Source organism: Scyliorhinus torazame, chromosome 2 (genome assembly GCF_047496885.1).
Source record: "Scyliorhinus torazame isolate Kashiwa2021f chromosome 2, sScyTor2.1, whole genome shotgun sequence".
NCBI classification, from domain to species: domain Eukaryota; kingdom Metazoa; phylum Chordata; class Chondrichthyes; order Carcharhiniformes; family Scyliorhinidae; genus Scyliorhinus; species Scyliorhinus torazame.
The window spans coordinates 246,287,659-246,313,812 of record NC_092708.1 but is presented as its reverse complement, the minus strand read 5'-3'; the positions used below and the strand labels follow the sequence as shown (position 1 = coordinate 246,313,812).

Genomic DNA, 26,154 nt, shown 5'->3' with positions numbered 1-26,154 from the left:
CCCATTGTGAGGCAGCCCCACGCCGTCTGGGAAACCCCCGGGCACCGGCAAAATGGGGAATCCCGCCCCCCCATTGGCCGGCTGCCGAGACGGATAATCCTGCTGCCGGCGGGAGCGGACCGCACCAGAAAACGGGTGCGGCGGGACGGACATCCTGCCCAGGGTGTCTCACCAGCTTGATGTTCCTCCACAATAGAATCATAGAATTCCCACAGTGAAGAAGGAGGCCATTCAGTCCATTGAGGAGACTACAGTGACCCTCTGAAAGGGCACTCTATCTAGACTCACCCCCCCACCCTATCCTCGTAACCCCACTTAACCATTTGGGCACTTAATGGCAATTTGCCATGGCCAATCCACCTAACCTGCATATCTTTGAACTGTGGGAGGAAACTGGAGCACCTAGAGGAAATCCATGCAGCCACAAGGGGAACGCGCAAACTTCACACAGGCAGTTACCCAAGACCGGAATTGAACGTGGCGCTGTGAGGCAGCAATGCTAACTGTGCAACCGTGGTATATTTGGATTTTCAGAAGGCGTTTGACAAAGTCCCGCATAAGAGATTATTGTGCAAGATTAAAGCACATGGGATTGGGGGAAAGGTACTGAGATGGATAAAAAACTGGTTGGCAGAGAGAAAACAAAGTGTAGGAATTAATGGCTCCTTTTCAAATTGGCAGGCAGTAACTAGTGGGGTGTCACAGGGATCGGTGCTGGGATCCCAGCTATTCACAATATATATTAATGATTTGGATGAGGGAACAAAACGTAACATCTCAAAGTTTGCACATGATACCAAGTTAGGTGGGAGGGTGAACTGTGATGAGGATGCAGGGATCCTACAGCATGATCTGGACAGGTTGGGCAAGTGGGCAAATCTATGGCAGATGCAGTATAATTTGGATAAGTGTGAAGTTATTCACTTTGGAAGCAAACCAGGAAGGCAGATTACTACCTGAATGGTTGTAAATTGGGAGAGGGGAGTGTGCAGCGGGACCTGGGTGTCCTTGTGCACCAGTCGCTGAAGGTAAGCATGCGGTAAAGAAGGCTAATGGTATGTGGCCTTCATTGCGAGAGGTTTTGAGCATGAAGCAGGGATGTGTTGCTGCAATTATACAGGGCCTTGGTGAGGCCACACCTAGAATATTGTGTGCAGTTTTGGTCTCCTTTTCTGAGGAAGGATGTTCTTGCTCTTGAGGGAGTGCAGCCAAGGTTTACCAGACTGATTCCAGGGATGGCGGGACTGTCGTATGAGGAGAGATTGACTAGGTTGGGATTGTCCTCACTGGAGTTCAGAAGAATGAGGGGGGATCTCATTGAGACTTATAAAATTGTAACAGCACTCGGCAGGGTAGATGCAGGGAAGATGTATCCAATGATGGGTGTGTCCAGAACCAGGGGTCACAGTCTGAGGATTCAGGGTAAACCATTTCGGACAGAGATGAGGAGACATTTCTTCACCCAAAAATTGGTGAGCATGTGGAATTCATTACCACAGGAAGTAGTTGATGCTAAATCATTGAATATATTCAAGAGGCGGCTGGATATAGCACTTGGGGAGAATGGGATCAAAGGCTATGGAGAGAAAGCAGGATTAGGCTATTGAGTTGGATGATCAGCCATGATCGTGATGAATGGCAGAGCAGGCTCGAAGGGCCAAAAGGCCTCCTCCTGCTCCTATCTACTATGTATCTATGTGCCACCCCACGTTGACGTATTGAACACCAAACTACTTTCTACCAAATGCCAGCGCACAAGGCCCTGATCAACAGCACCTGACACTGTAAATGGCCCATTGCGCTCTTTCCAGACACAGTGCAGCTTTTTTTTTTCCGCGAGTAAGCCTTATGCACGTGGGAGAAAAAAGAAAATTCCCTGGCCTGCGGTCTTGCAAACCTCCATGGGTCCACTCCCCCCATCTGATCCATAAACCCCCTAAGTAGGGGGGCCGCTGCCGGCCTACTTCCCATCCTTGATCTGGAGCGGTCCAGTGCTGGGTCCAGCACCGTATTGAAGTCCCCTCCCATTATCAGTCCTCCTACCTCCAGGTCCGGAATGCGCCCCAACATGCGCTTCATAAATCCCGCATCATCCCAGTTCGGGGCGTATACATTTACCAACGCCACCCACGTCCCTTGCAACCTACCACTCACCATCACATATCTCCCTCTATTATCCGCTACGATAGTCTTGGCCTCAAATGACACATGCTTTCCCACCAGAATTGCCACCCCTCTATTTTTTGCGTCCAATCCCGAGTGAAATACCTGTCCTACCCATCCCTTTCTTAACCTGACCTGGTCCGCCACCTTCAGGTGTGTCTCTTGGAGCATTGCCACGTCTGCCTTCAGTCCCTTCAAGTGCGCGAACACTCGAGCCCGCTTCACCGGCCCATCCCCCCCCCTGCCGACTAGCCATCTCCTTTTCTGGGCCAGTCCCTTGTCCGCGTCTCCCTCACTCTCCAGTCCCCCAGCCGGGGGACCCCCGTCCCAGCCACCTTTTCTGTGTCCCATTCTCTTTCGGCCAGTGCAGCAGCAACCCTTTTCCCCCCTCTTCCCCCCCTCCCTCCTCTCCCCCCCCCCTTCTCTCCCCCCCCCCCGGCTAGATCCCCGACTAGCTTTTTTGCCCACGCCATATCCCTCCCGTAAGTCAGCCGACACCTGCTGACCCGGCTTCCCCCGCCATCCCTTTGACCCCCCCCGTGTGGGAATCTCCCAATCAATGTACATTCCTTTGTTCCCCTTCCCGCCTTTCTTGTCGCGCACGGGAAAGAAAACCCCGCGCTTTCCAAAGCCTGCCCCGCCCCCCATGGCGCAGATCCTGTTGTGGCCTTGTCCCTCTCTCCCAGCCCATATAACATTTCCTGCTGACCCCCTATGTACAACAACCATCCTACTTCAACCCTCAAACACCCCCCTCCCACACAAACCCTCAATTAGAGTCCAATTTTTCAGCTAGTATAAAGGTCCACGCCTCTTCTAGCGTTTCGAAGTAGTGGTGTTGGCCATTATGTGTAACCCACAGTCGCGCTGGCTGCAACATTCCAAATTTCACTCCTTTCCGATGCAGCACCGCTTTGGCCCGGTTGAAACCTGCTCTCCGCTTAGCGACCTCCGCGCTCCAGATCGGGTATATTCTGATCTCCGCATTGTCCCACTTGCTGCTCCGTTCCTTCTTGGCCCATTTCAGGACCCTCTCTCTGTCCGTAAACCGGTGAGATCTCACCACCATCGCCCTTGGCGGCTCTTTTGCCTTGGGCTTCCTCGCTAGCACTCGGTGCGCCCCATCCAGCTCCAGCAATCCCGGGGGGGGCCTCCGCACCCATCAGCATCCCGATCATTGTGCTATATGCCGCGGCATCGGCCCCCTCCACTCGTTCTGGGAGACCCAGGATCCTCAAGTTGTTTCTCCTTGATCTGTTCTCCAGGTCTTCGAGTCTTCCCGCCCACGTCTTGTGCAGCGCCTCGTGCCGCTCCACTCTCTCCGCCAGGCCCACGAGCTCGTCGTCGTTCTCACTCACTTTTTCCTGGATCTCCTGGATCTTCACCTCTTGGGCTTTCTGGGTTGCTCCAAGTCTTTCAATCATTGCCAGTATAGGCGCCACCATCTCCTTACGCAGCTCCTCGAAGCAGCACTTGATGAGCTCTTTCATCTCCTCTCTGTCCGTGGGAGTGCAGGTTTAAGGACAGAAGCGATAGGCCATTAGCCCTTCGAGCTGGGCCCAACAGTCGCTGAGATTGTGGCTGATTTTCTCCTTCAACGCCATTCTCCTGTGCTATCCCCAAGTTTGAAAGGATAAACCCCTGAATTGTAACTCAAGTAGTAATACACAAATTAGGCAGACCCGCAATGTGCTTTTCTCAACTCAACATGCCAATCTTTGAGGAGCATTTGAATTGACTTAAGAAGCACTTGGATATGTACTTGGAAGTGCCGTCACCTTTCGGACCAATAACGATTTGGCTTGATAGCCCTTTTATTCTTTAAGCCCTGCCTGATGTGCCGAATGACCTCTCCTGTGCTATTTCTGTATGCTTTACTGGAACTGACCATTGCAGATAATCGCTGAGCAAGGGGAGAAATTGTATCCATTAGTTAATTCACTTCTCCGGGTACAATATTGCCGAATTTTTTTTACGCCAGAATATTTGCTGTCTAAGAGTATGTTCTTTGTACAGGGTAAAATCTTTCCTTTTTCTTTCTCTATTTGTTAATTTTATAATGTGGAATTGCAGAGTTCGAAGGCATTGGTGATACAAACAGCAATGTTATGCTGTTTAAACCTACTGCTCAAGAGTTAGCTTCTCTTCCATTGTGTACGGTGGTTCAGAAGAGCCATTAAAATGATGAAATAAATTAGGAATTAGTTGTTAGGCGAGGCCAAGGTCAGCTTTTAAAAGCTTGTAAATTATTCAGGGAAAAGAAGCATAAATCAAGTAAGGACTTCAGCAGCTTTCAAAAGCTATCATCAGTTGAGGGGTGGAATGACATGCGGCTCAGGCAGCACTTCTGTCAACCTTTGAGCGGCCCAGCTGAAATGCTTCATCAGCAGAGGCCTGGGGACAAATCAGCTGCTGGTTTAGAGACGGGCCCATAGCTGCTGGAAGAGAAAGAGTACCAAGATTAAACGAAAAGGGCAAATTTGTTTGTAGCCAAATACCTGAGGCATGGTTCTCTCGGTATCCTCTCCACTCACCTCAGTTTGATCGATTCATAAATAAAGACATGGGGCAATATCTTCTGGCTGTTCACGCCAAGGTCCCGCCGCTGACCCATCCCTGCCCCGGGTTTCCCGGCAGTGTGGGGGGGGATTCAGTGGGAAATCCCATTGACTGCGGCGGGAGCCGAAGATTCCGCCGCTGGCCAACGGCGTGCCACCTCCTGCCACTGAGAAATATGCCATGGGAAGGCAAGAGAATCTCACCCATGGAGTATGAAAACAAGGACATAATGCAAAATGTTTACAATCCACTGATTATGCCTTAGCTGGAGTATTGCATTCAATTCTGGACACCATATTATCAGGAGAATATTAAAGCCTTAAGAGAAATAATGGTGGCAGAGATGAGGGTTATCTGAAGAGCTGGGGTTGTTTGCCTGGAGAAGATTAGGGGGAAATTTAATTGAGGTATTTAAAATCACAAAGGGTAGAATAAATGAAGAGGCACTTTTGCTGGGAGAAGGGCCTGTAACCAGAGGAAACACATTTGTAATTGTTAAGAGAACCATAGGTGCGGGGAGAATTATTCCTCTGCAATGTGTAGTTCTGATCTGGAATGTACAGTCCGAAAGGGTAGTGAAGGAAGTTTCAATACTAACTTTTAAAAAGGGAATTGGATAGTTACATGAAGGTGGATAAATTTGCAGGCCTGTGAGAAAGAGTAAGGAATTGGGATTAATTGGATAGCTCTTTTGCAACACTGGCATAGGGTTGAATGGCCTCCTGCAAAAGTAGATGATTCACTGCATTTCCTGACCTATATAACAGACCTAATGCACCTCAATATTTCCTGTTCAATATTTTACACCATATTGGATTTTGCTTGTTACTGTGTAACAAGAGTTCTTGAGCTGGCGAGTCGGAGATAAAAGTAGGGGAACCACATCAAAGGCCGAAAGTTGCTTATAGAACATAAAACATAGAACATCGAACAGTACTCCATGTGCCTATCCAATGTCATGTTAAAGGATTGTTTAACCATGGTAACTAGCTAAACTTGCCAAATTCTAGGTAATGTTAAAGGCAAGGTTAGTGGAATGATTCAAGTGTCAGGATCCTTGATTTGAGGAATTCTTTCTTTTGTATAATTCCACCTTTTTCACCGTTAGTGGATGTGCCCTGCACTCTGCTGTTCACTGTGGGCAATTTTGAACTGTCAATGTAATGAGTGTTTGTAAGTACAATAGCCACCTCCACACAGTGACCCCTAATTCTACCTTTGCATTTACATTTTTCTCTCCAACCCCTGGACGGAATTTAATGGTTCCCCCCACCCACCCACGAATTGCCACCCATGAGTGGCGAAGATGGAGACGAGGGGGCCTATTTAATTGGATGGGAGGGTGATGGGTGGGGTTCCCACTGCCATCCTGCCCGGATGCTAGTTGAGAGCCTTAAATGGGAAATTAGTATCCATTGAGGGGTGTTATCCCTGCGCTATCGGTATTCAATCAGTGACATGCAGGGAGTTGACAAACAGGACGTCCACAAAGCAAACCGTCCCTAGCCAGCAACTCTCTCTCTCTCCACCCGGGAGTGGCACAAGACAACCAGAATGAGCGCTGCAGGTACCTATGCCTGGATGGCACCAGAGGTCATCCGATCTTCCATGTTCTCCAAAAGCAGCGATATCCGGAAGTATGAACCTGTTGGTAGGCCTTGTTCCTCCAATTACTCGGGTGTCAATCTGAGAACAAATTGAGCCAGGTGGTGGGCAGATACTGACTAGGATGTTGCTCAAGTAAGAAGGGGAGAGTCTGCGGGCCGTCCTGGTTGGGGACTAGAGGTAAATGCAGTGCTTGATGACACCCTCTTGTGAGGTGGACCCTCCTTTCATAGTAACTGTGCAGAGCATCAAATTTGATAATTTACAATCGGGAGGTGTCCCCGCCACATGGAAGGTTAGGGTTCCGGCAGCGTTAGCAGGATCACACTGACCTTTGAGTACTTGATGCTGGCAGGGAAAGTATCAGAAAGACACTAGTGAGCTTATAACCTTAATGTGCGTTTACATGCATCCTCCCGATCCGTACTTCAAACTCTTGAATTTTACTTGATCAGATTCCTTCTGATGATATTGATTCATTACAGGCTGTGTTCACATAGGCGTTTCCTGCCTTCTGTATGTTCTTCTTAGTGTGTGATTCAGGGCACTAAATATTGTAAGGTTATCCAACTTTAGGAACATTGTAGCTGTGCGCCACATGTTGCTGTCTGGCAGGTTAGCGATCAGAAATAAGAGTCATGCATCGGAGTTCTGAGGGGACAAAATGGCACCCCTGTTGCTTAAGATTACTTGGCCTGGGTCAGAACTTTTAAAAAATCATTTAATAAAATTGATGTGTTAGGCAGGTAGGTTCGATGTGGACTGCACTCGATGCAGGGAAGCTACAAACAGACGTCTAACACTGGAGAAGATCCAACACTGTTTTATTCAACGATAGAACTGATATACATAATCAGCTGTGGGTCGACACAATACTGAACTGACTGGAGACCTTGTAGTAGCCTGACCAGACTTACTAGCTACCGCATCTTGTTTGCACTTGCTAGCTCGTGGACTCTGACTGTCTCAGTGGCTGGGTCCCGAGAGAACGGGAAACCTAGTGCCCTCTGGCTTTATAGTGGTAGTGTCCTGTCTGGTGATTGGCTGCATTGTGTTGTGTGCTTACTGGTCATCCTGCGTGTCAATCACTTCCTGTCTGCATCTCATTATATACATGAGTGGATATTATGACATCTCCCCCTTTTTTTTAGAATAAATAAATACTAAGGAGTGCGTGCGTAAGGTTCAGTCTACAGATTCAGTCTTTGTGGTGGGCGACGAATTCTTGTCGATCGCCGCAGAGGTGGATCAGGAGCCGCCTGCACATGGATAGGCGCGATCGCTGCAATCGCGGTGGTCGCATGGGCCGGCAGGAATGCTGGAAGATCGGTGGCCTCATGGCAGGGTATGTCCGGAGGAAGCATCGTAGGCGGCAGGGCACTTTGGTCAGGTAGCGGGCGTGGAACTCTTCGCAGTGCCCGTCTGTTGCGCCGTAGCAGGGAGCCATCAGCCATGCGGACAAGGAACGATCTTGGGGCCACTTGTTTGATCACAACAGCTGTGGCTGACCAGCTGCCCTCAGGCAACTGGACATGAACATGATCAGTTGGGGCCAGCTCGGGTAGATCCGTGGCATGAGCATCGTATGTGGCCTTCTGTTGGGCCCGTGACTGCTGCATTTTCTGTAAGACCGTGAGGTGGTCAAGGCCCGGAACATAGATGGCTGGAACTGTGGTCCTCAGAGTGCGATTCATGAGTATCTGCGCTGGTGACAACCCAGTGGACAGTGGGGTTGCCCTGTATGCCAGCATTGCAAGATTGAAGTCAGAGCCTGAGTCTGCAGCTTTGCACAGCAACCGCTTTACAATATGGACCCCTTTCTCGGCCTTCCCGTTTGACTGCGGGTAGTGGGGACTGGAGGTTACGTAACGGAAGTTGTAGGGCTGTGCAAAATAGTGGGGACTGGAGGTTACGTAACGGAAGTTGTAGGGCTGTGCAAAATCAGACCATTCCTGGCTGTAAAAGCAAGGACCATTGTCGCTCGTTACCGTGAGTGGAATCCCATGCCTGGCGAACGTTTCTTTGCAGGTTTTCATTACCGCCTTCGACATGAGGTCGGACAGTTTCACCACTTCTGGGTAACTGGAGAAGTAGTCGACCAGGAGTACGTAGTCATGCTCCTTGGCGTGGAAAAGTTCTACACCGACTTTGGACCACGGAGAGGTCACGATCTCTTGCTGTTGCAGCGTTTCCTTGGGTTGAGCTGGTTGAAACTTCTGACAGGTGGGGCAGTTGAGGACCATGTTGTCAATATCCTGGTTAATGCCCGGCCAATAGACTGCCTCCCAAGCTCTGCGTCGGCATTTCTCGACCCCAAGGTGACCCTCATAGAGTTGGCCCAGCACCATTGCCCGCATGCTCTGAGGAATTACGATCCTGCCGAATTTCAGAAGGATTCCCTCCACAACCGTCAGGCCGTCTTTTACGTTATAGAACTGGGGACATTGTCCCTTCTGCCAGCCATTGGTAAGGTGCTGCAGCAGAGGATCCTTGGCCGTCTCCTCACGAATTTGGACCACCCGTTCGTCAGAGGCCGGAAGGTTGGTGGCACACAACTGCACTTGCGCTTCTATGTGGCAGATGAAGTCATCTTGTTCACACGGTGTGGTGATGGACCTGGAGAGGGCATCTGCAATAATCAGCTCTTTGCTTGGCGTGTAGACAAGTTTGAATTCGTAGTGGTGTAGCTTAAGAAGAATTTGCTGTAACCGAGGTGTCAAGTCATTTAAATCCTTCTGGATTATATGGACTAGAGACCTGTGGTCTGTTTCTACCGTGAATTTCGGCAGGCCGTAAACGTAGTTGTGAAACTTGACTATCCCTGTCAGGAGGCCCAGACACTCCTTCTCAATCTGAGCGTACCGTTGCTCAGTGGGTGTCATGGCCCTGGAGGCATACGCCACTGGAGCCCTAGGACGAGGAGTCATCTCGCTGGAGGAGCACTGCAATGCCGTCCTGGCTTGCATCAGTCGATATCTTGGTTTCCTTGGTTGGGTCGAAGAACGCTAGAACCGGGGCTGTGGTGAGCTTGCTTTCAGCTCACGCCATTCCTCTTCATGCGTGGGCAGCCACTGGAATTCCATCGACTTCTTGACGAGATGGCGGAGGGCTGTGGTGTGGGATGCCATTTGGGAATGAATTTCCCGAGGAAGTTGACCATCCTGAGGAAGCGGAGGACCGCCTTCTTGTTCTCCGGGGTCTTCATGGCATTGATCGCCGAGACCTTGTCGGCATCTGGCTGCACGCCCTGCTGCAAGATGTGGTCACCCAGGAACTTAACATCCATTTGACCAAATGAGCACTTGGCCCTGTTGAGCTGGAGACCATGTTCATGAATTCTCTGGAATACCTTCTTGAGACGAGCGATGTGTTCCTGGGGCGTTGTGGACCAGATAATTACGTTGTCAACGTATACTCGCACCCCTTCAATGCCCTCCATCATCTGCTTCATGATGCGGTGAAATACTTCGGTGGCAGATATGATCCCAAAAGGCATCTGGTTGCAGCAGTAGCAACCAAACGGGGTGTTGAACATGCACAGCTTGGACTTCCGGGTGCGGCGATGACCAGCTAAGTTGCACGTTTCGGCAGCTCCCGGTGGAACGGACTTTTGGGCTCTTAATAAGAGCCCCAACGGCAATTTTAACGGCTAAAAACACTGTGCGGTAAACCAGAAGGGAATCCCCATGGACACGGATGGAAAAAGGAGAGGAAAGTGGCCAGATTGCGGTGGATCCTCTAGAGCGGTGGCCAGGAAGGCAAGCACAAAGCAAGATGGCGTCGGAAGGTGGCAGTTTAATATGGGGCCCTGACCAACAAGAGTTCCTGCGGCGCTGCGTGGAAGAACTTAAAAAGGAGATGAAGAAGGAGCTGTTGGCCCCGATATTACAGGCGATTGAAGGGCTAAAGGAAGAGCAAAAGACCCAGGAGCGGGAGCTCCGGGTTGTGAAGGCAAAGGCTGCTGAGAATGAGGACGAAATACAGCGCCTGGTGGTGAAGACCGAGATGCACGAGGCACAACACAAAAGGTGTGTGGAAAGGCTGGAGGCGCTGGAGAATAATGTGAGGAGGAAGAATTTAAGGATTCTTGGTCTTCCCGAAGGTGCAGAAGGGGCGGACGTCGGGGCATATGTGAGCACGATGCTTCACTCGTTAATGGGATCGGAGGCCCCGACGGGCCCGTTGGAGGTGGAGGGAGCTTATCGAGTTATGGCGCGAAGACCATAGTGGTGAGATTTCTCCGATATAAGGACAGAGAGATGGTCCTCAGATGGGCAAAGAAAACCCGGAGCAGTAGGTGGGAGAACGCGGTGATCCGCGTATATCAAGATTGGAGTGCGGAGGTGGCGAGAAGGAGGGCAAGCTTTAATCGGGCCAAGGCGGTGCTGCACAAAAGGAAGGTTAAATTTGGAATGCTGCAGCCGGCAAGACTGTGGGTCACACATCAAGGGAAACACCACTACTTTGAAACGGCAGAAGAGGTGTGGACATTTATTGTCGAGGAGAAACTGGAACAAGCGGGCTAGAAAAAGAACGTTTGGGATAAAGTGGTGGGGTGATTACGTGGGGTGAAGGGGGGGGAAATGGGGGAAGAGATGATTTCCGAAGTTGTTAATCCTGCGACTCTGTAACTTTTCTCTCTTCCCCATGTCGTGGGGGAGGGAGGATGGGGAGCTGGGGGCGCCGGCCATTGGGGGCGGGGCCAAATGGGTAGCGCGGGCTTTGTTCCCGCGCTATGGTAATCATGGCGGGAACAGGGAAGCAGGAAGGAGGGGGCCTCGCACAGTGGGGGCCGAGGTCGCGGGGGGAAGCCGAGGTCGGCCAGAGTTTGCTGACTTCTGGGAGCAACATGGGGGTGCAATTACGCTAGAAATGGATCTAGCGGGGGGGGGGGGGTTAACTGGGTTGCTGCTGCTGGGGAGAGGGGGTAGCTGGTATGGGGTGGGTGGTCGCGGCGGGAGGGCGCCGTTGGGGGGAGATACGGCTACGTGGGAACCGGGAGAGGAGCTGGATTGAAAAAGGAGATGGCTAGTCGACAAGGGTGGGGGGGGGGGGGGGGGGGGGGTAAAGTGCCCCCCAACCCGGTTGATCACGTGGAATGTGAGAGGGCTGAACGGGCCGATTAAGAGGGCACGGGTACTCGCACACCTAAAAAAACTTAAGGCAGATGTGGTTATGCTGCAGGAGACGCATCTGAAACTGATAGACCAGGTCAGACTACGCAAAGGATGGGTGGGACAGGTGTTTCATTCGGGGCTAGACGCAAAAAACAGGGGGGTGGCTATATTAGTGGGGAAGCGGGTAATGTTTGAGGCAAAGACCATAGTGGCAGATAGTGGGGGCAGATACGCGATGGTGAGTGGCAGATTGCAAGGGGCGGCAGTGGTTTTGGTGAACGTATATGCCCCGAACTGGGATGACGCCAATTTTATGAGGCGTATGTTGGGACGCATCCCGGACCTAGAGGCGGGAAAGTTGGTAATGGGTGGAGATTTTAATACGGTGCTGGACCCAGGGCTGGACAGATCGAGGTCCAGGACCGGGAGGAGGCCGGCTGCAGCTAGGGTGCTCAAGGACTTTATGGAGCAGATGGGAGGAGTAGACCCCTGGAGATTTAGTAGACCTAGGAGTAAGGAGTTTTCGTTTTTCTCCTATGTCCACAAAGTCTATTCACGGATAGACTTTTTGTTTTGGGAAGGGCACTAATCCCGAAGGTGACGGGGACGGAGTACACGGCTATAGCTATTTCGGACCACGCTCCACATTGGGTGGACCTGGAGATAGGGGAGGAAAAAGAACAGCGTCCACCCTGGAGAATGGACATGGGATTATTGGCAGATGAGGGGGTGTGTTTAAGGGTGAGGGGGTGTATTGAAAGGTACTTGGAACTCAATAACAATGGGGAGGTTCAGGTGGGAGTGGTCTGGGAGGCGTTGAAGGCTGTGGTTAGAGGGGAGCTGATATCAATAAGGGCACATAAAGGAAAGCAGGAGCGTAGGGAACGGGAGCGGTTGCTGCAAGAACTTCTGAGTGTGGACAGGCAATATGCGGAGGCACCGGAGGAGGGACTGTACAGGGAAAGGCAAAGGCTACATGTAGAATTTGACTTGTTGACTACGGGTAAGGCAGAGGCACAATGGAGGAAGGCACAGGGTGTACAGTACGAATATGGGGAGAAGGCGAGCAGGTTGCTGGCCCACCAACTGAGGAAAAGGGGAGCAGCGAGGGAGATAGGGGGGGTGAGAGATGAGGAGGGAGAGATGGAGCGGAGAGAGTGAATGGAGTGTTCAAGGCATTTTATGAAAGATTATATGAAGCGCAGCCCCCGGAAGGGAAGGAGAGAATGATGTGCTTTCTGGATCAGCTGGAATTTCCTAAGATGGAGGAGCAGGAGAGGGTGGGACTGGGAGCACAGATTGAGACGGAGGAAGTAGTGAAAGGGATTGGAAGCATGCAGACGGGGAAGGCCCCGGGACCAGACGGATTCCCAGTGGAATTCTATAGGAAATATATGGACTTGCTGGCCCCGCTACTGATGAGAACCTTTAATGAGGCAAGGGAAAGGGGGCAGCTGCCCCCGACTATGTCAGAGGCAACTATATCCCTCCTCCTAAAGAAGGAAAAAGACCCGCTGCAATGCGGGTCCTATAGGCCCATTTCCCTCCTGAATGTTGGTGCTAAGATTCTGGCCAAGGTAATGGCAACGAGGATAGAGGATTGTGTCCCGGGGGTGATTCATGAGGACCAAACTGGGTTTGTGAAGGGGAGACAGCTGAACACAAATATACGGAGGCTGCTAGGGGTAATGATGATGCCCCCCTCCGAAAGCGGAGATAGTGGTGGCGATGGATGCCGAGAAAGCATTTGATAGAGTGGAGTGGGATTATTTGTGGGAGGTGCTGAGGAGATTTGGCTTTGGAGATGGGTATATCAGATGGGTACAGTTGCTGTATAGGGCTCCGATGGCGAGCGTGGTCACGAATGGACGGGGGTCTGATTACTTTCGGCTCCATAGAGGGACGAGGCAGGGATGTCCTCTGTCCCCGTTATTGTTTGCATTGGCGATTGAGCCCCTGGCCATAGCATTGAGGGGTTCCAGGAAGTGGAGGGGAGTACTCAGGGGAGGAGAAGAACACCGGGTATCTTTGTATGCGGATGATTTGTTGTTGTATGTGGCGGACCCGGCGGAGGGGATGCCAGAGATAATGCGGATACTTGGGGAGTTTGGGGATTTTTCAGGGTATAAATTGAACATGGGGAAAAGTGAGTTGTTCGTGGTGCATCCAGGGGAGCAGAGCAGAGAAATAGAGGATTTACCGTTGAGGAAGGTAACAAGGGACTTCCGGTACTTGGGGATCCAGATAGCCAAGAATTGGGGTACATTACACAGGCTTAATTTAACGCGGTTGGTGGAACAGATGGAGGAGGACTTTAAGAGATGGGACACGGTGTCCCTGTCACTGGCAGGTAGGGTGCAGGCGGTTAAAATGGTGGTCCTCCCGAGATTCCTTTTTGTGTTTTAGTGCCTCCCGGTGGTGGTCACGAAGGCTTTTTTCAAGAGAATCGAGAAGAGTATTATGAGTTGTGTGTGGGCCGGGAAGACCCCGAGAGTGAGGAGGGGATTTTTGCAGCGTAGTAGGGACAGGGGGGGGGGGGTTGGCACTACCGAGCCTAAACGACTATTACTGGGCCGCCAATGTTTCAATGGTGTGTAAGTGGATGGGAGAAGGGGAGGGAGCGGCGTGGAAGAGATTGGAGAGGGCGTCCTGCAGGGGCACTAGCCTACAAGCAATGGTGACGGTGCCGTTGCCGTTCTCACCGAAGAAATACACCACAAGCCCGGTGGTGGTGGCTACATTGAAAATTTGGGGGCAGTGGAGACGGCATAGGGGAAAGATGGGAGCCTCGGAGCGGTCCCCGATAAGAAATAACCATAGGTTTGTTCCGGGGAGAATGGATGGGGGATTTGGAGCATGGCAAAGAGCTGGGGTAGTACAATTGAGAGATCTGTTCGTAGATGGGACGTTTGCGAGTCTGGGTGCGCTGACGGAAAAATATGGGTTGCCCCAAGGGAATGCATTTCGGTATATGCAACTGAGGGCTTTTGCGAGGCAACAGGTGAGGGAATTCCCGCAGCTCCCGACACAGGAGGTGCAGGATAGAGTGATCTCAGAGACATAGGTGGGGGATGGTAAGGTGTTGGACATATACAGGGAAATGAGGGACGAGGGGGAGATCATGGTAGATGAGCTGAAAGGGAAATGGGAAGAAGAGCTGGGGGAGGAGATTGAGGAGGGGCTGTGGGTTGACGCCCTACGTAGGGTAAACCCATCGTACTGTGTGCCAGGCTAAGCCTGATACACTTCAAGGTTCTACACAGGGCGCATATGACTGGAGCACGGCTCAGTAAATTTTTTGGGGTAGAGGATAGGTGTGGGAGGTGCTCGAGAAGCCCAGCGAATCACACCCACATGTTCTGATCATGCCCGGCACTACAGGGGTTCTGGGTGGGGGTGGCAAAGGTGCTTTCGAAGGTGGTGGGGGTCCGGGTCGAAGCAAGCTGGGGGTTGGCTATATTCGGGGTTGCAGAAGAGCCGGGAGTGCAGGAGGCGAGAGAGGCTGATGTTTTGGCCTTTGCGTCCCTAGTAGCCCGGCGCAGGATATTGTTAATGTGGAAGGAAGCCAAACCCCCGGGTGTGGAGACCTGGATAAACGACATGGCAGGGTTTATAAAGTTAGAACGGATCAAGTTCGTATTAAGGGGTTCGGCTCAAGGGTTCACCAGGCGGTGGCAACCGTTCGTCGACTACCTCACAGAAAGATAGAGGGAATGGAAAAGAAGAAGACAACAGCAGCAACCCAGGGGGGAGGGTGCCGGGGGGGGTGGGGGGGGGGGGGGGCGGTGCGGGAGGAACCGGACGGACTCTCAGGGATGTCATTGTACATGTATAGACACTTGTTATAGGTAATGTATATTGGATTGTTGGATTATATCTTTGAAGAGTAACTATTTTTGACAAGGCAGTTGCCACTCAGTTTTGTTTATGTTTCTGTTTATATATTATTTATTTATTTGTTTAAAATTGGCCACGGTTGTTTATATTGCTTTGTTGTTGTTCAAAAGAAAAACTATGTACTGTTATGTTTGGCCACAAAATTTTGAATAAAATATATTTTTAAAAAAAGAACATGCACAGCTTGCGACTGGACGCGTCCAACTGTATTTGCCAAAAACCCTTGGAGGCGTCCAGCTTAGTAAAGAATTTGACATGAGTCATCTCACTGGTCAACTCTTCACGTTTTGGTATCGGGTAATGCTCCCGCATGATGTTGCGGTTTAGATCCTTAGGGTCAATGCAAATGCGAATCTCCCCTGACGGCTTCTTTACGCAGACCAGTGAGCTGACCCAGCCTGTTGGCTCTGTGACCGTCGATATGATGCCCTGGTCTTGGAGGTCCTGTAATTCTTCAGACGATCCTTGAGGGGTGCCGGCACCTGGCATGGTGCATGAATTACAGGGGTGGCGTTCGGTTTGAACAGGATTTTATATCGGTATGGGAGCGTGCCCATTCCATCGAATACGCTGTGGTACTGCGTGATAATGTCATCTATGTCGACTTGAAAGTTTCCATCAGGCGATGCCCTCGCCGGTGATGATGACATGGTGTGGACTCGCTGAACCAGGTTCAGGAGCTTGCAGGCTCGAGCACCGAGCAGGGATGCTCTGTCAGGCCCGACGATTTCAAACCGCAGTGTTGCCTTGATCGCCTTGTTGGATACCCCTAGTTGACAGGAGCCACTGGCAGCTATGGCATTGCCATTGTAGTCAAGGAGCTGGCAGGCCGGTGGAAGAATGCTTGGTCTGACGCGGATGGTGTCGAGGTCGGATTTTGAGATGAGGTTCGCTGATGCGCCGGTGTCCAGTTTAAATCGGATGCGAGCCTTGTTCACTGTAAGGGCAGCACACCATTCGTCGTCGGGATCCACACTGAGGATCGAGAGGCGTTTCGCGGTTGTGGTGGAGGCCAGCACATGTGTAGTTATGATGCCCACCCGGTATGGGGACTTGAGGCACTCAGCATCAGGGTCTGTTGGGCTGACGGGATCGGAATCTGGCATGCTTTATTGTATTGAGCGGATACTTCTGCACCGCAGCTGGGATCGCTGGCTGCTGAGCGGTGGAGCAGATCTGCAAAGGGCTGCTTAGTGGCTAAGCTTGCCACACTAGACACCGGCGTCTTTTTGCCGGACATTGCCGCTTTAAGTGGGCGGAGCCACAATTCGGACACGTAATGACGCCGGCGTCAGCGCGTTCCGTGCGCCATTGCGCATGCGCAGTGCGGTTGGTTGATGTACGCACCTGCGCAGTCAGGTTGTCGGCCTCGTCGTCCACCCGGTCGTAGCGCGCATGCGCAGGAATCCGGGAAAAGCACGCAAAACGGCCACTCTCCTCGATGCTCAGGCCCTGCATTTGTGCAATGGCCTGCACCCGTTCTGCCTTGTGGGAGGCCAGATTTGCAGTTTCTGCCGCCCTGATGTGGGAGTAACGGTTCTTAACACGCTCATGGACAACGCACGTCTCGATAGCGACAGAGAGGGTCAACTGTTTGACTTTCAGGAGCTGCTGCCGAAGGGTGTCGCAGTGGACCCCGAAAACGATCTGATCCCGAATCATGGAATCAGCCGTCGAGTCATAGTTACATAACGACGCTAGGATGCAGAGATGGGTCATGAAAGACTGAAAAGGTTGATCCTTACCCTGAAGCCTCTGCTGGAAAACGTACCGTTCAAAGCTCTCATTCACCTCAATGTCGCAGTGGCTGTCAAACGTCAGCAGGACTGTTTTGAATTTTGTTTTGTCTTCGCCGTCAGCGAATGTAAGGGCATTGTAGATGTGGATGGCGTGGTCCCCCGCGTTGGAGAGAAATAGCGCGATCTTCCTGGCATCCGATGATGCTTCGAGGTCGGAGGCCTCGATGTACAAGAGGAACTTTTGCTTGAAGATTTTCCAATTGGCGCTGAGGTTGCCGGAGCTGCGGAGGAAGCTGGATGTTTTCCATTTCACTGGATGGCTGCTTGCTGGTCAATGCTGATTCACTCGAGGTAGGTCCGTCAAGATCAGTATCACTCTGGTACCATGATGTGTTAGGCAGGTAGGTTCAATGTGGACTGCACTCGATGTAGGAAAGCTAGAAACAGACGTCTAACACTGGAGAAGATCCAACACTGTTTTATTCAACGATAGAACTGATATACATATTCAGCTGTGGGTCGACACTATACTGAACTGACTGGAGACCTTGTAGTAGCCTGACCAGACTTACTAGCTACCGCATGGTGTTTGCACTTGCTAGCTCATGGATTCTGACTGTCTCAGTGGCTGGGTCCCAAGAGAGCAGGAAACCTAGAGCCCTCTGGCTTTTCGTGGTAGTGTCCTGTCAGGTGATTGGCTGCACTGTGTTGTGTGCTTACTGGTCATTCTGTGTGTCAATCACTGCCTGTGTGCATCTCATTATATACATGAGTGGATATTATGACAGAAATATGGGTGTCAAGGCCTGCATTTGATGCCTATCCCTAATTGTCTTGGAGTGAGTGGCTTGCTAGGGCATTTCAGAGGGCAATTAACATTGCTGTAGATCTAGGGTCAGATATAGGCCAGACCAGGTAAGGAAGGCAGATTTTCTTCCGTAAAGGGCCACCAGGGAGCCACTTGATAGATTCATGGTCACTTAAATTACCAAAAGTAGCTTTCAATTACAGATTTATAATTGAATAAGCTTCATCAGCTGCCGTGGTGGGATTGGAACCCGTGCCCCCAGGGTATTAGCCTGGGTCGCTGGTCCAGTGACATTGCCAACGATAAATACAAGCTTGCATTTCAACAGCACTTTTAGTGAATCCCAAGAACATCAGCAAGTGTTTCACATTCAATTCATTACATTGAAGTGTGGTAACTGTTGTTATGCTGGTTAGCATGGCTACCATTTTGCATGCAACAAGATCCCACAAATAGCAATGACAGTTGATCTATTCTTTGGCAGTTATGATTGAGGGGGGTGGGGGAGTGTTGGCCAGTATATCATGAGAATTCCTCTGCTCTTCACATAGTGTCACAGTGTCTTTAACGTCTGCTTGAACCAATAGAGCAAGGTGTGCGTGTGTATGCATCGAACCAACATACCCCCTATTTTATTTTTGTAGTACACAGGCCCCCTTAATTTTTTAGCAAGGCCATGCGTGCTTGATAATTTGAAAGGGCTGTCTTGTGAGCAGCCTGCACAGGAGCTTGGCTTTCTGTATGGTCTCACGGGGAACATTGGTACCAGTGTACTTCTACATTTAAATAACTATGGGAGGGATTTTACGCTCGCCCCCGCAGTGTGTTTCTTGGAGGCAGATGGCGGCTCACCATTGGTTGGCAGTGGGATCTCTGATCCCGCCATTGTCAATGGGATTTTCCATTGGTCCGAACGAGCCCACTGACGAGAACGAGTGGAAACCTACCCCACCCACCCCCACACACACCCGCAATGTTAGATTCAGAAAGTTGCCAATTACTCGGGTGTCTAGATAAATTGCAGGAAATGTTTGTCCTTCAACAACCTAAATATCTCTAGCCAAGTGGTTCTTTAATATTTTCCCCCCTGAAAGATTGAAGCCCAAGTATCAGCCTGTTTTTGATGACATGTCCACAAAGGATTTTTTGTTGTTGTTCAGATTAAACATTCTCCCTCCATTTATTCCCAGTCTTAATACACGAGAAGGTGGAGAACGAGAGCCTAAGTAACAAGACTCTGAAAATCACGGACTTCGGCCTGGCCCGGGAGTGGCACAAGACAACCAGAATGAGCGCTGCAGGTACCTATGCCTGGATGGCACCAGAGGTCATCCGATCTTCCATGTTCTCCAAAAGCAGCGATATCTGGAGGTATGAACCTGGTGGTAGGCCTTGTTCCTCCACACTTTGTCCTGATGGTATCTCTAACACTCAAAAGGAAGGTTGTGGTTGTGCGGAGGGACAGTGGCAATGGGCACGTGTGCGGGGTATGATGTGGGGAGCGTCTGCTGAATATTTTGGCTGAATGTTGAAGTGTGCAAATATTGTGAATATCTTAGTTTAAGGGAAGGGATTGCAGAGTTGTTCAGTTCTTTAAGTAGATCATAAAAGCTGACAATCACTGAAATTTCAGATACATTTCAGACATTCAATGCTGTTTTATATTGTTGGAAATTCCTGTGGGGAATGTATTATTTGTTCAGAGGGCCATATTAATGAGAGGATGGGCAGTGGTGAGCATGAGGTGTCTTTTTTTTTTTGTTTAAAAAAAATTTAGAGTGCCCAATTATTTTTTTCCAATTAAGGGACAATTTAGCATGACCGATCCACCTAATCTGCACATCTTTTAGGGCTGTGGGGATGAGACCCATGCAGACACGGGGAAAATGTGCAAACTCCACACGGACAGTGACCCGGGGCCGGGATTGAACCCGGGTCCTCGGCACCGTGAGGCAGCAGTGCTAACCACTGCACCACCATGCTGCCCCAAGGGCATAAAGTGTCAACAAGGACATGTGCTGGTTCAGGTCTTCCTCTGACCTTAGCCCTTTTAACCAGGAGGCTCATGAGAGAAGGCTTTCTTCTATTGGGTCAAGTAAGAGGTGGAATGCAAACTGAGATTGGAACATTAGTGGAAGTTGCTTTAGCCCGCTTGACGTGAATGAGGGATGAAGGCTGCCAGGCTGTTTACAGAATAGTAGATTGTCTGTAACCTCGGTTATTGGAAACCATACTCTGGTCTGGGTGGAACATATGAAACGATTGAATCCTTTGGTAGGCAAAAACTTTGAAATGCTGAATTTGTGTTGTTTTGATGGGTGTACAATGATGTAATTGTAATTCCTTAAACTAATCAGACTCTTATTATGGGCTAGGGTTTGGAGAACCCCAAAGTGTATCATGGAGCATGGTATCATGTTCACCTGACCCACAACCTTTAATAGATTGTGGTTATGGGGAACACACAGGCCCACTCTGAAGGTGTGATGCAACAGAAATCTACAGTACTTTTAAATTAAAACAATCTTTATTTTTGAAACCAGTTAACACTTTATAAACCCACAGTAAACATTTTTTTGGGGGTTTTTTTTTGTGGAATTTTTTAATTTAAAACAGATTTGTAACATTTACAGAGAAAAAAGAAGGCCATATACAAAAGCCTTAACATATTGAAAACGAGCAGTGGGAAAGAATAAACATATTAATAAGGCACTTCCCCTATCAGCTCTGTTTGCCCAAGCCCCACGTGTTCAATTAAACTAATGTGGCTCTAACCCCCCCCCCGGGTGCTGCTGCTGTTGGTTTCCTATGCTGTTCCCTGCAAGCGATTTTCTCCCCCGGGGGATCCCTGATCACCCACCCCTCTTGCCCACTTAAGTCTTCTCTGCTCTCCTTCCTGGCTGCCCCCCCACCCCCCTCCCGCCCGACCCCCCCGAGGCTTGACCTGCCAGGTCCGCCCTGTGCTTGGCCCTAGCCCGCCCCTTCTCCTACTCTCCCTGGTGCCGCCTGACCTACGCTAGCTACGCTGACCCCTGCCCTTGGTGCCTGACTGTCTCCCGCCCAAGTGCTCGGGCCCTCCCCCCACACACCAAGGACCCATTAACCTGATTGTATCTCCCCGTGCCCTTTCAAGTCCCTTAACCAGCCCCTAGCCCATCCCCCATCAGAGGCCCCGATCTCCCGCCAAAAGATACCAAGTGCAGGGCCCCCCCCTTGCAGGCCCCCCCCCTCGTTGCAATCTCCCAAAATTACCCTAAGCAAACAATCTTCGGTAAAACATTACAGTACAGGATAATTTAACAGACCGCCGCCACACAAAAGCTCTGTGAGCCCAGAGTCCTTTAGTTCAAGTCCAGCTTCTTTTAATAAAAGTCCATTCCTAGTCAAAGCAAGTTAGGTTAACAGACCGCCGCCACTAGAGCACTGAAAAAACTAAGTGCCCGTTAGTTCAAGTCCAGCTTCTCTTTAATAAAGGCCCAAACCTGTTCTGGTGTCTCGAAGTAGTGATGGAGTTCCTCAAACGTAACCCAAAGCTTCGCAGGATACAGCATTCCAAACCTCACCTGCTTTTTGTAGAGGGCTACCTTTACCTTGATGAATCCTGCACGCCTCTTGGCCAGCTCCGTTCCCAAATCCTGGTACATGCGCACCTCGCAGTTCTCCCATCTGCTGCTCCTCTCCGCCTTGGCCCATCGCAGCACACGATCCCTGTCAGCAAGCCGGTGAAAGCGAACCACCAAGGCCCTCGGTCGGTCGCCGTCCTGGGCTTCCTTGCGGGGGCTCTATGCGCCCCATCCAACTCCAGGGATCGAGAGAAGGCCTCCGGTCCCATCAGCGCCCCGAGCATACCCATCAGGTATGCACCCGCATCTGATTCCTCACAGCCCTTGGGGAGTCCAACGGTCCTCAGGTTCTGCCTCCTGGCTCTATTCCCCAGCTCTTCAAGCTGCTCCTGCATCCTCCTCTGGCGGGAGTTCAGCTCCACAGTAAACATCTTAACAACTATCAACACCAATAAATCCGCCAAAGAATACAGCACTCTCCAAGTAACTCTTAATCTTTCCTTGCAATATCCATAAGACAAAAAGAACCCTTTGTACAGAAAGACATCAGGATTAACTTCACTACTGAGAACAGTTACCACTTTGAAATCACCAAATGAACATTCTATAGCTTGCAGAGGTTCACACACATCTTGCTGTGACTGCAGCTTCTCCAAATCTAAAACAAAACTAAACACACCCTGTAGCTGCGAGCCCAAAGTGAAAGTAAAAGCAGACAGACAGCCCAGCTCCATCCACACTCTGATATCACTGATAAACACCCATTTCTTAAAGGTACATCCACTACAGCTATTTTATAAACCCCCATTTCTTAAAGGTACTCTCACATGACACCCTGAAGTGTTCATCGTTTTGCACATGTGCTGTTCTTGCAGACTGAGGCTCTGCATGGAGGTGGAAACATATCTGAAGCGTTCTACTTTTTCATAGAATCCTAGAATTCCTACAGTGCCGAAGGAGGCCATTCAGCCCATCAAGTCTGCACCGACCCTTCGAAAGACTCTACCCATGTCCACTCATCCCTCCAGCCCGTAACCGAACCTGCAATCCCTGGACACTAATGGGCAATTTATCATGGCCAATCTACCTAACCCATACATATTTGGACTGTGGGAGGAAACCGGAACCCTCGAAGGAGAAGGTACAAACTCCACACTGACAGTGACCCAAGGCCGGAATTGAACCCGGGTCCCTGGCACTGTGAGGCGCTAGTGCCAACCACCGTGCCATCCCCAGAAGTTTTCAACTTCTGTTTCTGTTTTCTCTTCATCTCGCTGCCCGCCACCGCACACCATGCGAAATAATCGATTGCCTTGCCGGCTGGAGAATGATTCAAAAATATTGACCATGAGCCACTTGATCCACATCACAATCCAGGAAAGACTAACGTCGGTTCAGTCAGGGGGAGGGAGTCTGAGAGGACTGAGGCAGTTGTAAACATGGGAGTGTAATCAAAACAGGATGAGTATGTGAGGCATGTCAAAATAGCATCATTCCCCACTCTGTTTTTGCGGCAGGCAGAAATCACACTTCCAGACCCCTGGCATAAGAAGTTATGCTGTATAACATAAATCACTTTTATGCTAATTGTATGTTACTCCCTTCTCCAGTATTGGGCACATTTAGGTCTTGCACGATGTTTATTTTAAAGTGGTGTTTCAGAGGTACAGAAAACACACTTAAGAATAGTTTTGCACTGGATACTTTCAGTCGTAAGTCTCGGTGTTTCCAGAGTTCGGTGTAAATATGAATGATGTGATTCTTTGTAAGGTGAGATACTGGGCAAAATTCCCGCCTCGTGAAGCTGAAAATGCGACCCATTCTCCACGCACTAGGGTGGAGAATCGGGTGTCCCGTCAAAATTGCGCCCGGTGCTGATTCAGGTGCCGTGCTCCGGACACACGCTGGTGGCGATGATGAGGTTTGCGCTCGCGCAGGCGACGGCATGCAGAACCGGCATTTGCATGCATTTAAATATGATTAGCACATTTGACCCACTATGCTCCAGGCCTCCACGATGCTCCGCCCCTCTCAGGCAGAAGTCATGCGGGCACGATTTACTAAAGGTATTTACGAACGGGGACTGGGTGCCATGGCTGCTGAGGGAGAGAGAGGAGGTAAGCAAAGTTTGAAAAAACTGTTAAAATTCCCTCCATGCTGCTTTGTGGGTCCGAGATATAGAGGAGCAGATCATCCGCATAGAACGAGACTCTGCTCTCTGTCTCCTTTCCGGATCCCTTTCAGTTTTTTGTTGCCCTGAGCACCGTAGTCAATGGTTCGATCGCTAGGGTGAACAGCATCGGGGACAGTGGGCATCCCTGTCTAGTGCCTCTGTGCAGCTGGATGTTCATAGAGCTGGTGGTGTTTGTCCGTGAGCTCACCGTGGGATCATTGTCCAGGAGTTTCACCCAGGCGGTGAACCCTGTTCCAAGCCCGAACCGCTCCAGTACCTCTCTGAGGTACTTCCATTCGACTTTGTCAAGGCCTTTTCTGCATACAGGGAGATGATCACCTCTGGTGTTCTCTCCCTACTGTGGTCATTATCATGCTCAGCAGGAGCCTGATGTTTGATGTTAGCTGTCTACCTTTGATAAAGCCCATTTGGTCCTCTGCTACCACTTCTGGTATGCAGTCCTCCAGTCTTTTGGCTAGCACCTTGGCCAGTATTTTTGCGTCTATGTTTAGCAGCGAAATGGTTCTGCAGGATCACAATCTGATGGGCCTTGCCAGCGAGTTCATGGACATCTCCCGCCGGTGTGGAATCAGTGCCAATGAAAATCTTTTTGAGAAGTCCGCCAGGAATCCATCAGGCCCCACCGCCTTCCCCAACTGCATGGAGTTGATGCCTTCCATGACTTCCGTCAGTTCTAGTAGTGCTTCCAGCCCTCATTTCCTATCCTCCCCTACAACTAGTATATCTAGTCCATCGAGGAACCATTTCATTCCCAAGTCCCTTGCTGGGGTCTCGGAGGCGTACAGCCCCGGTAGTAGGCCTCAAATGCCTTGTTGACCTTTTCCGGCTCCGCTACTATTCTGATGGGGGTTTATTGCCCCCCCCATGCGTGATCAACCATACATACCTGGTGGATGTGCCCCTGCACTCCGGGGTTTCTCTTTGTTAGGGGGCCACCCAAAATGGCTGCCAGCTGTGTGTACACCATGTGGGTGAGCCCCTACACTCTGGGGTTTCCCTTTGTCCAGGGAAAGTGGTTGCTTGTGGTGCTTTTGTGTTCCAAGTCGCCACATGTGGCCTGTTGTAGCCAACCTAATTCCCTTGCAACCCTTGTTCTTTAGATTTCCCCTATGGTTCTTCCCCCACCCCCTTTTCCTTCCTTCCTGTTGCTTTCCCCTTATGTTCCCTTCCCCCTGTTTCTTCCCCGTAGTTGTCTCCCCATTAGTGATGCGTTCCCCCCCCCTCCCCCCATTGACAGGCGCTCTCTCCCTTGCGGGAGATGCGCCGCGGACCCCCTCTTGCTCATGCTTTCTGTTGCTAGCTTTTCCGCTCGTGTGGTGGCCCCCTCCCGGATTCCACTATATATTTATCCTTCTCCCACTATCTGTTTCTGTTTCTGCCATTCTCCTCACCCTTTCCTGTGCTCTGCTGCCCTTGCCTCTTCCTTCCTACGCTGTAGCTCCCATCCTCAAAGTGAGGCAATGCAGTCCATCATAAAGTGTCTTTCAGGTTGGTTGTATAAATAAAGTCTCTTCAGGTGATCTGTTCACTGCTGTCCCTGCTGCTGCTTTTCCAGCCCTTTCTCCAGGACAAATTTGTCTGCATACTCAGGGGCCGTGAAGAATTGCCCTGGAACGTGACCCAGAGTTTGACAGCAACCCAAATTTTACCTTGTTTTTGTACAGGGCTGCCTATGCCCTGTTGAACTTGCCCAGCACTTGGCCAGGTCAGCCCCAATGTCTTGGTAGATCCTAATCCAGTGACCTTCCCAGTTACAGTTCTTTGTCTGCCTTGTCCAGCGCAGGATTCTCTCCTGGTCTTGCTCCTGGTGCATTTTAGTGATTATTGCCCTCGGCTGTTCTCCAGCCTGGGTCTTGGGTAGAGCAACCGGTGGGCTATCCCTTGAAAGCAGATTGCCCAGTGTCTGGGCCACATAGTCCGTGCGGTCCCAACCTTCAATTTGTTCTGGCAGGCCCACTATTCTTAAGTTCCTGCGCTGTGACTGGTTCTCCTGATCCTCTATCTTCCCTTTCAGACTCCCCTGCATCGCGACCAATCTCACTATTTCCTTCTCCAGGGTGATGAACCGGTCACTGTCGTCTGTTGAGGCTATTTCTAATTCTTTCATGGTGTTCCTCTGGGCTTTCAGTCACCTCTCTACCTTGTCCAGGGCCTCCGCGACCACCATTCTGACTGGAGCCTGGAAGTCAGTCTTCGTTTCCTCTTCCCTATGTTCTCTCAGTTCCCTGGAGAGTAACATCCTCCATCCACCCTCTGGTGAGGGGGGGGGGCTCTGTGTGCGGTGAACTGGGCCTTCTCATTCTGCCGTGTCCGGCACTTCGGCGCTTCGTGCGTCTGCTAGTTCGGCCACTGCCTCTCCTGGCTTTTCCCATTTCTTGTCTCTTTGCCGCCTCTGGAGTTGCTGTCATGTTGTTGTTAGTTCGGTTGCGGGGATAATTTATCCCTGTTTTAGCGGGCTATTTCGAGTAAAGGAGCCTATTTTTGGGTTCATAGGAGGAGATCCACCTGA

General features: G+C 50.6%; 1 protein-coding gene across 2 annotated transcripts in view; it reads left to right on the top strand.

Annotated features, from left to right (window-relative positions):
* Positions 1-26,154, top strand: part of map3k9 (mitogen-activated protein kinase kinase kinase 9) — a 274,576-nt gene that overhangs the window by 193,004 nt on the left and 55,418 nt on the right. For both annotated transcript variants that reach the window (XM_072486011.1, XM_072486002.1), the window contains exon 3: positions 19,079-19,259. In XM_072486011.1, coding sequence (XP_072342112.1) covers positions 19,079-19,259 — 181 coding nt within the window. The remainder of the gene's footprint in view (positions 1-19,078; positions 19,260-26,154) is intronic.